General features: G+C 48.7%; 2 protein-coding genes across 2 annotated transcripts; one reads left to right on the top strand and one right to left on the bottom strand.

Moving 5' to 3' along the window:
- Positions 1 to 35: 35 nt before the first annotated feature.
- LOC108885003 (claudin-11) lies at positions 36 to 2,364 on the top strand. The gene is made up of 3 exons (XM_018679174.2): positions 36 to 961; positions 1,191 to 1,355; positions 1,868 to 2,364. The coding sequence occupies exons 1-3, from the start codon at positions 736 to 738 to the stop codon at positions 2,125 to 2,127; spliced, it is 651 nt and encodes a 216-aa protein (XP_018534690.1). The 5' UTR covers positions 36 to 735; the 3' UTR covers positions 2,128 to 2,364.
- A 299-nt stretch (positions 2,365 to 2,663) lies between these two features.
- Positions 2,664 to 9,202, bottom strand: slc7a14b (solute carrier family 7 member 14b). The gene is made up of 9 exons (XM_018679169.2): positions 8,924 to 9,202; positions 8,394 to 8,437; positions 7,460 to 7,891; positions 6,749 to 6,985; positions 6,460 to 6,677; positions 6,228 to 6,374; positions 5,671 to 5,879; positions 4,803 to 5,587; positions 2,664 to 4,111 (listed from the first exon to the last, which is right to left on the bottom strand). Exons 3-9 carry the CDS (start codon positions 7,758 to 7,760, stop codon positions 3,723 to 3,725), a joined length of 2,286 nt encoding a protein of 761 aa, XP_018534685.1. The 5' UTR covers positions 7,761 to 7,891; positions 8,394 to 8,437; positions 8,924 to 9,202; the 3' UTR covers positions 2,664 to 3,722.
- Between the last annotated feature and the right edge of the window lie 2,042 nt (positions 9,203 to 11,244).

Genomic DNA, 11,244 nt, shown 5'->3' with positions numbered 1-11,244 from the left:
AATTAATCAAAGGAGGTGTTTTTGTGGATTGAAGTAAAGATTGTTTCCAGGTGGTGTGGGTGCGGTGAGGACCAGCAGGGGGCCACACTGAGCCAGGTGAGTGATACATGAGGATGAGTCCGTGTTTTAGGAACCAACCTGATCTGGATTCACGTCTCAAACTTCCGTCCTGCTGCTTTTAAAGACGCACAAACCTCAGATTGAAGCGCGTCCCTGCCAATCACCCAGGTCTGCGTCTGCATCTGCTGGATTCAGGTTTTTTGTTTTTCTGTCTGAGGCTGTCTCATCTCTGCAGATCTGGTTTAGGTTAGGGTCTCCACGCGCTCTGATTGGCTCAAACTTTGGACTGGAGTTTATGTTTTCCACCACACCCAACGATAAATCTTACTCCAGGCTTTTCTCTGCGTTATCAGCCTGAGGCGCAGCGACGGGGCACAGCAGGAATATTCCATCTGGACTTTTTTAGAAATACTTTTCAATCAAATCTTAAAAAGTGAGAAATATCTGGACAGTTTTTCCAGCACAGCTTTCTTTTTAAAACAGTACAGTTCATTAGTTCATCGTTTATCAGCCAAGCAGAGAGAAACACTCTTCATCTCTGAGTCTGGAGCAGAAATCTTCTTAAAGATTCTTTCCTTTAAAAGCTCCTGCAGACAGAGGAACCACCAGTCCACCGTCCTTCACTCTCTGAACGCCTGTTTTCTTGGAGCGCGTAAAAACGCACGGCCTCTCCACATGGCGCACATGTGCAGGCAGCTGACCGGCAGCGCGGCGAGCTGCGCGGGCTGGGTCGGGATCATGGTCGCCACGGCCACCAACGACTGGGTCCGCACCTGCGACTACACGATGACCACCTGCATCCGCATGGACGAGCTGGGCGCCCGGGGCCTCTGGGCCGAGTGCGTCATCTCCCCGGCGCTTTACCACTGCCAGGCCCTGGACCACATCCTCTCCCTGCCCGGTGAGACTCAGGGAGGTGGAGGGGTGAGGGGGGGAGGGATGGGGGAGGGATGAGTCCTCTGGATCTTTTAGAATCTTAATTCTTCTTGTTGAACGACGCGTTAATGTCTTTATTGTTTTAACCTGTGTGTGTGTGTGTGCGCGCGCATTCCTAACTGTACATGCCTGTCAAGAAGAGAGCTGAACATTTTAAACCAGATGCTTACCCCCCCCCCCCCTTCCTCCCTCAGCTTACGTCCAGACGTCTCGCGCCCTGATGATCCTCGCGTGCCTGCTCGGCCTCCCCGCCATGCTGCTCGTGCTCACGTCCATGTCCTGCGTCCGGCTGCCGAACGACACCTCTGCCGTGAAGCTGCGCCGCGCCCGCGTGGGAGGGGCCCTCTTCATCCTCATGGGTGGAGTGAGAGAGAGAGGAGAGGAGAGAGAGAGAGAGAGAGAGAGAGAGAGAGAGAGAGGCTTACATTCATTCATTCACACTCTAATTAAAACATCATTAAAGATCATTTTTAGTGTCTGATATTTCTTCTCTCTGAAATGATCATGTCCAGTTAACTGCACATCACACGCTGTTTCTCCACCACAGAACAAGCTCAGGTAATTTAAAGCTTTGCAGACAAACAGTGAAGCGTTGATAAAATAAATAGAGGAGGAAGACCTGATGTTTGCAGTTGAAGGTGTGCAGAGACTGCTCTGTGGTTTTGGTGTGAACAGTAGTTGGAGGACGTGCAGCGCTCGGGTCTTTCCCAGCTGCTGCAGGAGGGAGGGGTGGGGGGGGTGGAAGGAGGGTCAGGGTCTGTCGGCCTGGGCCTCGTCCTGACCAGCTTCCTGTGTGAGGAGACGGGTGCTTCCTGTCAACAGGGACAGATACAAACAGATTTTCTCACCTCTGTGTCCTGGTCCTCTGCAGCTGTGTGCGGCATCATCTCCACCGTCTGGTTCCCCATCGGCGCTCACCTGGACGAGGGTCTGATGTCGTTCGGCTTCTCCCTGTACGCCGGCTGGGTCGGCTCCGGCCTCTGCCTCGTGGGCGGCTCCATGATCCTGTGCTGCCACGGCACCGACCTCAGGATCCCGAGCAGAGAGAACAGCTTCTACTACTCCAGACAGGGGGGCACGGCCACGCCGATGGACCCCCCCGCCAACCACGCCAAGAGCGCCAGGGTGTGAAGCCTGCTCCTCCGGGACTGCACATGATCATAATCAAGTTTCACATTTATCTGATAATGTAGCATCAAACATCAGACTGAATTCATTTAATCTGATGCAGCGTTCCCTGCAGATTCACCTTCAACAAACTTTATTCACCACTAAAACTACAGGAGAAGAGGAGCTCACTGAAACAGAAAGATAGAAAACTAACAAGATGCATTTCAAAGTCCTCAATCCAGACTACAGAGTATCTGTCCACTGTTAAGATCAAACTCCAGGGTCCTTTGGGGTCGAATATGGGCCTTGTGGTAACCATATAACTTCATTTACAGTATCTTCAGCTGGAGTCAGCGTGTTCCACTTTCCCCAGACAGGAAGGGAAGTTTTGCAAAGTGTGAAGTTTTTTTGTTTTGTCGTTGTTCTTCTTGGCTCTCTGCCTGTTTCACTGACCGTGACCTCAGTTTTCAGCAACACATAACTCAAGTTAATCACGTCCTGTCTGCAGAATCAGAATGTCTGAGCAGCTACGATTAATGGAAGCTAATCTGTGATACTTAACTTTTGTTTCATGGTGTTGTTTCCTTTCTGTCTCCTTCATGCAGCTTTTATACTTTAAATAGCATGAACGTGTTTCTGAACCTTTCCCTGACATTTCATTTTATCCATGCAATGTTTTTGCAATTTTAAATAAAGAAACTCATCATATTCACATCATCATCATCAGCAGCAGTGTGTTTTCACTCTGTAGCAGTTGTTCAAAGTTTAGAATCATTTCTGCAGATGAAGTCTCAGGATAAATCGTTTCATTTATTCCTGCAGCACGAACAAATACAACACTCACCCAGACGAGGTTTCAGAAAGTCATCGCCACTGGAAACAAAGCACAAACACAAAACGAGAGGAACAGCAAAATCACCGCGAGGCGTTCAGGGTCACGAGACAAAAAGAGTTTCTTTACCTGCAAAGAAGACTGTTTAGAAGCAGAAGTAATGTGATTAGTAACAGTAATCCTCCTGAAGTTTAACTCGACCAATGAGAGTATTTCTGCGTCCAGAGTGAATCTGTTTGTGGAGGCGTTTCTGCCACAGCATCTGCTCAGATACACAGCTTCACAAACCCAGAACAAACAAACTTCTATGATCGTCCTAAGAATAAGACGACTTCTACACTTCATCAGAGGCCAACAGCAGAACTGGAGCGGTGTAAAGATGGTGAGCCGGGTTTTAGATCTTTGAGAGATGGATTTCCAAACAGGCCAATAAGAGGAGTGTTTTAAAATGTGTAGGGCGCTAAATCGCCACTTTGCAAAGGGAAGTTTTGTATTGCGACGTCTCTCAGTGACTGGGGCTGGAGTCAGGAACCAGGACTCGGCGTTGATGCTGCTGTCGGGTCGTTGGTGTGAATGTTGAAGACACCAGAGTTCAGTGAAGCCTCTGCAGCTGCTGTGGCCTCATTCAGTGATGGGAGGTGCCCGTCGTCTCCGCTCCGACGTCCAAACACACAGAGTTCACTTCAAGTTTCAAGTATCAACTTAAAGAGGGAGATTAGACTTCATGTCGTACGAGCAGCAGAAATGAGTCCAGCTCAGTTTTCTGTGATGTAACTTCCTGTACTCAGTCCTCCTCTTCACCTGCATCAAAGCCGTGATTGGTCCTCCCCTTGGACCTGCCCCCTCTGCTCGTGTACTGCCCTCCCGGTCCAGACTGGTACCCATACTGGTCCCCACTATCCTCATACTCCCCCTCCTCCTGGTCCTCATACTGGCTCTCCTCCTGGTCCTGGTTGTGCTGCTGGTAGTGGCACCCCCTCTCCTCCGGGGCGGACCAGCCCTGGTAGGGTCTCTCGTCCTGCTCCTGGGGGTAAAGGTCGTCGCCGTCGGGGGAGAAGGTGTCGTCCAGGTGGTCGTCGAAGCGCTGGTAGGAGCTGGCGTGCGCCTGCTGCTCGCGGGCGTTGAGCTCCAGCGTGCTGTGCCACACTCCATAACAGCTGTAGATCAGGAGGCCTGGAGACGGGACAGACGGGATCAGGTTAGCTCAGAAGATCAAACCTGGGAAGAGTTAGCAACCTTCATCAGGTCCAGAAGGTGGGAAACTCTCCCTTCACTTCATCACCTGTTAAACACATCTGTGCAAAGACCGACAGGAAGAAGCCTGTATGATACACACTGACTAAAAATAAACCCTGCTACAACTAAGGAACTGAAACCACAGGCCTCAAGTGTCAGAATGCAACGTCTCATGTTTTAGGCCTGTTGATATGACACAATCAACCAAATCACACCAAATCATCACAAACACCTCGTCTGTTAAAGTAAAATCTGGCATTAAACTGGTTTCATCACTGGTTTCAGCTTTTAGAGAGGAACTTTTAGTTTCACCAGAAACATCTCTATATATATCAGTACCAGACTCCATAGAGGAAAACAGGGATTTAACCAGGAGCTGCTGGAATACCACTGCCTCCATCTGTTAGTGTGTCTGTGTTACTGTGAGACTTTCAGTGGTGGTAGAAGTAATCAGATACTTTACTGAAGTAAAAGTACCACACAGTAACACAGACACACTAACAGATGGAGGCAGCAGCTCCTGAGTTCTGCTCGGTAAAATCCCTGTTTTTGTCAATGGAGTCTGGCACACTTTAAAAACAGAGGAGGAACCTGTAATACATCTATAATAAAGAAGGTGTCGACTCACCTATGAGGCACCAGATGGTGAACCTGGCCCAGGTGAGAGGAGACAGTTTGAGCATGAGGTAGCTGTTGACCAATATGGCCGCTGCAGGGACAAAGGGCACACAGGGCGCCATGTAGGGCAGGACCCGTGTGCTCTCTGGCTGCTGTAAGATCATTATTAAAAGCTTTGCCATGGAAACCGCCATCATCGTGGCCATCAGCCCTGAAAACACCGCCCCGGCCCCGGTTCCCTGCTCCACGCCAAATATGACGGTGGACCAGAGGAGGAAGGACATGAGGAAGAGGAGCAGGGTGCATCGGGTCACTATGCGGCCTGTGGCGGGCGTGGGCCGGGCTGACGCGTCGGGCATTCCCAGGCGCAGCCTCAGGGTGTAGTAATGACCTCCCAGAAGCCTTTTCAACAACGAGGCGTGGCCTGTGTGGAAATCAGAGTCGTCTCCTTCTCCTTCAGTCCCTCCAGCGTGGTAGGATGAAGACCCATCACCGCCCGAGCCTTCGATCAGCATCTGGTCGTCTTTTGTGGGCGCGGCGCCGTCCTCCAGGTGCTTCAGGCCGTCCACGTCCTCCCCAGAGTTAAAGTGGTGCGTGTCGACTTGTTCGTCGGGCTGGTAGCGCAGCAGGAGCACACACACGCTCACCAGGGTGTAGGCCAGCAGGGTGCCGATGGACATCATCTCGATCAGGTCCCTGAGGCTCACCAGCAGAGCGAGGAGGGCGGCGAAGCTCCCCGACACCACACACGCCACCGTGGGAGTGTGTGTGAGCGCAGACACGTGTGACAGGAACCTGCACACACATTCTCAAGTCAAACAGCGTCTGTGTGTGTGTGTGTGTGTGTGTGTGTGTTTGTGCGTCTCACGCCTTCTCACCTGAACAGCAGTCCGTCCCGGGCCATGGCGTAGATCACCCGGGGCATGGGGAACAAGGAGCCCAGCAGGGAGACGGTGAGCCCGGCGATGGAGCCCACAGCCACGGTGTACTTCCCCCACAGGAAGCCGTGCACCGCAAACATCTCCATGAGAGGAGCCGAGCCGTCGATCAGGTCGTAGGGAACCATGAGAGTCAGGATCACACTCACCTGTAGTCAGCAGACATCACTATTTACAGTACCAGACTCCATTGAGAAAAACAGGGATTTAACCAGGAGCTGCTGGAATACCACTGCCTCCATCTGTTAGTGTGTCTGTGTTACTGTGTGACTTTCAGTGGTGGAAGAAGTAATCAGATACTTTACTGAAGTACAAGTACCACACAGTAACACAGACACACTAACAGATGGAGGCAGCTGGTATTCCAGCAGCTCCTGGTTAAATCCTGTTTTTGTCAATGGAGTCTGGCATTGAAATATGGGCATATTTCTATATGATGGATACTGAGTTGTCCACTAGTTCTGGTGCTTTTTAAAAGCATATTCATGTGCACTGACCGACACGTAGGCGGTGAGGCAGGTGACCAGTGAGGCGGTGATGGCGTAGGGGATGGAGGTGTTGGGGTTTTTCGCCTCCTCTCCCGTCGTTGCGATGATGTCGAAGCCAATGAAGGCGTAGAAACAGGTCGCTGCACCCTGCATCACCTGAGCAGAAACAAGAGATCATGTTCTTCTTTTACACCTGGACTCTGACGCTGTCAAGACTCAGGTAATAGCTTCAGGATCTCACCCCTGACCAGCCGTAAGGCAGGAACTTCCCGCTCTCCCAGTTGCTGGCAGAGAGGAAGAAGAGTCCCGCGATGATCATGAAGACCCAGACCACCAGGTTGACCACGTTGAGGACGTTGTTGAAGCCCACTGAGTTGCGCACGCCGAGGGCGATGATTGCTGTCACCAGGAGGGCGATGAAGAGGGCCAGCAGGTCCGGGTACGTGTCCTCACCTTTACCTGAGACAGAGAGACACACGACTCAGAATCCAGACCGCCTCCCGACCAGACTCGTACTGGTTCGTACTCACCGAGTCCTCTGAGCGTGCCCAGGTGTGTGATCATGTAGTTACTGATGCTGTGATTGGCCAGAGAGTCGAACATGCTGCTGAGAGCGGAGGCCCCCGCCGCCGTGCCGATCAGGTACTCCAGGATCAAGTTCCAGCCGATGAAGAACGCCACGAACTCCCCGACCGTCACGTAGCTGTAGGTGTAGGCCGAGCCGGTCGTTTTCGGGACCCGGACTCCAAACTCTGCATAACACACACCTTAAAGAAAAATCACACACACAGAGACAAACATAAGGAGTAGTTTTTAGTGTTGCTGCAGGGGAGAATCTTCATCATTTCATGGGATTTGTTGCAGAAAAAAGCAGAATAACATCAGCTTCCTGTGCCTCAATAATTCATATGATTAACCACTGATTTGTAGCAGAATATCAACTAAGACTGGTCCTCCACCTTGTCTTTAAGAGTCTGCAAATCTGGTTTTGTGTTTGAGTTGTCGTTTCTGCTCGTCCAGACTAAAACAAACCACCTGGAGTCTTCGAACTAAAACAGGACGAGCAGCGTTTCTTTGTTTCAGGGGCTGGAAAACTGAAAACTGCAGAGTAGTGTGGATTCCAGGCGTAATCGTAGCAGAAGTGATGTAGAAAACGTATCTGTGTGGATGTAGATGTAGATCACTTCCTGAGTAAATGTACTTAGTTACTTTCCATCCCTGTGTCACCGCTCTGCGCTCACCTGACAGTATGGAGGCCACCGCCGCGATGATGAACGACAGGATGACCCCTGGCCCGGCCATGGCCTTGGCAACCAGCCCAGCGACCACGTACATCCCCGTGCCGACGCAGCTGCCCACGCCGAGCGACACCAGGTCCACGGTGGTCAGGACCTTGGCCAGCCCGACCGCCGACCCCTCCCCGAGCTCGGTGAGGTCGTCGGAGCCGTGGGCCATGGAGCCCACGGGTTTGGTTCGCAGCAGGCGGGAGTACATGTTGTACCAGGCGTCGCCCAGAGACACCCGGCCGAGCCACGCCGCCATCACACCTGGTTATCACCTGTTCAAGTTAATGTTTCTTACTCCGCCTTCCTTTCTCCTGTCGCTCCTTCTGTCATCCTCCTCATCAGCCGTCCTCTTCCTGTGTCTCAGCCAAAAATCCAGATGGAGACAAACTGTCAACAGCCAGAAAAAAAAATCTATTTTCACCATTTTTTATCAATAAATGTTCAATAAATGACACATGAACAAAAGATGTTACAAAAAAAAAAAAATTCTGACAGTTAATAAAGCAAACAATAATCTGCAGATGAATCAGTAATGAAAATAATCGTGCTGTAAACCAGTGTATTTTAGTATAAGTAGCTGCCTGGTGGCTTCTTTGCACCTGTCTAACCCTGATGGTGATGAAGGGATACCATCACCTCTTCTCCTCACTCACTAGAGCGAGACTCCCTCTCTGAAACATTAATGACGACAGAGGATCCACTTTCACGAAGGAAAGGTTCGACTGGACCGTGGAGGCTAAAAACTGATCCTGAACCAGCTGCTTTTACAGCTGAAAATACTGCTGCACGCTCAGAAAAGACGAGCGAGACCAACACCTGAGCTGAGCAGAGACAGGTTGGATTGAGGAGGGTGAAGAGCGCACCTGAGCAGACAGGTAAAGACACTCACCTGCTGTGTGCTCCCTCTCCTGTGAGTCCTCGTCCTGTGGAGACCTGCGGGAAATGGTGACGAGAGGAGACGGCAGCGTTAATCATTCGGACCTGACACCATGTGACCAGGCTGATAAAATATTCAACACCTGAGCCTGTGTGTGTGTGTGTGTGTGTGTGTGTCATCATTCATTCAGCAGAGGGAGGATAGGATAGCTGCTGTGAGGGTAACTCTGAGCTGCAGCTGCCACAGGTGACGTTTCTTTCTGTTTGTATGCAGGGGTGGGAAGTGGCCAGGTGTGTGTGTGTGTGTGTGTGTGTGTGTGTGTGTGTGTGTGTGTGTGTGTCATCATTCAGAGGGGGATGGTGTGCTGTGGGTCTGGCTGGCTGGTGTTTTTTGTTGTGCAGGTGGGTGGCAGGTGTGTGTGTGTGTGTGTGTGTGTGTGTGTGTGTGTGTGTGTGTGTGTGTCAGGTATGTAACAGAAAACGATCTTAGCTTCGACACCCTGCAGTTTTATGTTAACATCACTCATAATTTGCACAGCTCACCATGTTTCTACCAGAGCTTTTAGCTGTGTCATGGTCTTCATCAGTGGATGGTGGATGCCCGGTTGCCATGGAGACAGACCTGTTGACATATACAAGTGCAGCAGCTGTTATAGTTTCATGCACAGCACCTTTAAATCTCCTCAGCCATGTTGATTTATTTACAGGAACAGACTGAGCATTGAAGGACAGATGATCTCTCTGATGATAATCTAAATTAAACACCAAGTTAATTAGATTACAGTGTAATTATTGTTTATTTAATGAGCCCGAATCTGATGAAGTTTAGATTTTCTGCTGTAAAATGATTTTACAGTTTTATTTAATGGCTTTTAATTGTCATATCTTTTATATTATTTGTATTTATTGACTGTAACTTGATGCACATTTTAAACTGCACTTTATCTTACAAACAAAACAATGAAACTGTTACTTTACTGTGTGATACAGCTGAATTTGACCTGTTTTTAAATCTAGTTTCTATCTTTACTGTGAATATTGTGAATTGTCATTTTGCTCCTGCAAACACTGAGTAGATATTTGTGTCTTTAACGTTTATATATATCCTCACTGTATGTTCTGAGCCTGTATGTATGTGCTGCATTGTCATTGTAATCTGCAGGTAATCTGATACAAAGAGTCAGTTTACAGCGTTACCTGCAGACACGGTTACACAACGGTCAGAGCAGACGACCAGAAGTGGACCAGTGTACATGTTTTTAGGCAGCTGGGAAAAGTACCAGACTCCACTGACAAAAAGAGGAATTTTACTGAGCAGAACACAGGAGCTGCTGCCTCCATCTGTTAGTGTGTTTGAGTTACTGTGTGGTGCTTTTATTTATGCAAAGGATCTGAATACTTCTTCAACCGGTGAAAGTCACACAATAACACAAAAAAGTGAACAACTGAAGGGAGCAGTATTCCTGTGTTCTGCTGCAGTAAAATTCCTCTTTTTGTCAATGGAGTCTGGTAGTGACATATAATGATGTTTCAGGTTAAATAAAAGGATCTTCCTCTTTAATAAAAAGCTCTGTCTCTGCAGGAATCTTAGCATAATGTTGTCAGACACTGAATAACAATCAGTGGCAAAAACAGAGATTCAGAAACAGCAGATTTATCCTTTAAGGCACCAGAATAAATCAGCTTTCCTGACGATACTAACTGCTCTCAACACTTTTAGGTTTTGTTTGGGAACTGGTCCCAGCACCACCCTGACTGTGGGAAAAGCCCTGACAATGAGTTTTATGCAGCCGTCATCCAAAATCCAAATTAAACTCTGAGTGTTTGTGTTAACTTCAGGCCAAACACACAGAAGCTGTGGCTTTGGAAAACACCTGAAAACTCATCCATCAGGATCATTTTCTCACTTCATGCTTATGTGTTTCTACATGTAATCATGTGACTGTAAACTGCTGAGTGTCTGCACACTATAAAATCCAATCACTGCATGTGAATCCTCATGTAAAGACTGGAGACGCCACCAGCCGCTGCCGACTGCAGAGCAGCTGAAGGTGGACGCATTCCTGAGGCTACGTGCTTTATACACAACAGATGAGTGGATGGGAGCGGGTCCAGACTCAGACTGAAAGAGCAGGGGCAAAGCACAACATCCTTTTCTGTTTAAGGGAATAAAGGTTTTCGTTGGCAGCCTGAAGCAACTCATACAGGAGTTTAAAAAACTGGAGGGAGATGGACACCGTCTCTGAAACGGTCAAAGATCTGATGAAGTGGAAAGAGATTCTTTGGTGGTGGTGGTTGTTTTTAAAGCTGGTCCCAGGATTCAAAGATAAATATTTATCCACTCATGTTAAGTGAACTATAACACTGAATATCTTTTATCTCAGCGTTAAAAACGACAGCTCCACTCAGGCACAGACAGCATACTCATGGGATATTTAGGAGAATCATTTCTTAAGTCATCTCTTATTGTTTTAGCTTCAATTCATTTTATTTGTCCAAGGACAAATAGCAGATGATGTTATCAGGGTTATCAATACAAACTGGAGGTGTTACTCTTCTTCTTCTTTTGGGAAATTAAGTCGGTTGATATCATATATTTCTGACTGTGTTTCATCAGCTGCAATTCTAATTTCCTCTGAGCTAAATAACTGAAGGTTAATTGTGCAGGTACTAACAGTACGGAGCAGGATCAGTTTGATCTGTTCCACACTGACTTGCCACAAGCGTGTAGCACCACCTAGTGGCACCTTTAGGAGCATGGACGAGTCTGAACACTCCACATGTATCCACCACCATCAGTGAGTTCTTAGCTAAAACTAATGCAACAGTCCTGTGATGAACCCTCCCTGCATGAAGGTTATAAC

The sequence above is a fragment of the Lates calcarifer genome, linkage group LG24, assembly GCF_001640805.2.
Source record: "Lates calcarifer isolate ASB-BC8 linkage group LG24, TLL_Latcal_v3, whole genome shotgun sequence".
In the NCBI taxonomy this organism is placed as follows: domain Eukaryota; kingdom Metazoa; phylum Chordata; class Actinopteri; family Centropomidae; genus Lates; species Lates calcarifer.
The sequence above is the reverse complement of the archived record's forward strand: the minus strand, read 5'-3'. Positions and strand labels throughout refer to the sequence as shown.

Coding starts and splice junctions, on each gene's coding strand:
- LOC108885003 (XM_018679174.2), top strand. CDS start 736: ATGGCGCACATGTGCAGGCAGCTGACCGGCAGCGCGGCGAGCTGCGCG. Junction 962..1,190: donor CCACATCCTCTCCCTGCCCG/GTGAGACTCAGG, acceptor TTCCTCCCTCAG/CTTACGTCCAGACGTCTCGC. Junction 1,356..1,867: donor GGCCCTCTTCATCCTCATGG/GTGGAGTGAGAG, acceptor GGTCCTCTGCAG/CTGTGTGCGGCATCATCTCC.
- slc7a14b (XM_018679169.2), bottom strand. CDS start 7,760: ATGGCGGCGTGGCTCGGCCGGGTGTCTCTGGGCGACGCCTGGTACAAC. Junction 6,375..6,459: donor TGCCTTACGGCTGGTCAGGG/GTGAGATCCTGA, acceptor GTTTCTGCTCAG/GTGATGCAGGGTGCAGCGAC. Junction 5,880..6,227: donor GCCTCACCGCCTACGTGTCG/GTCAGTGCACAT, acceptor TGCTGACTACAG/GTGAGTGTGATCCTGACTCT.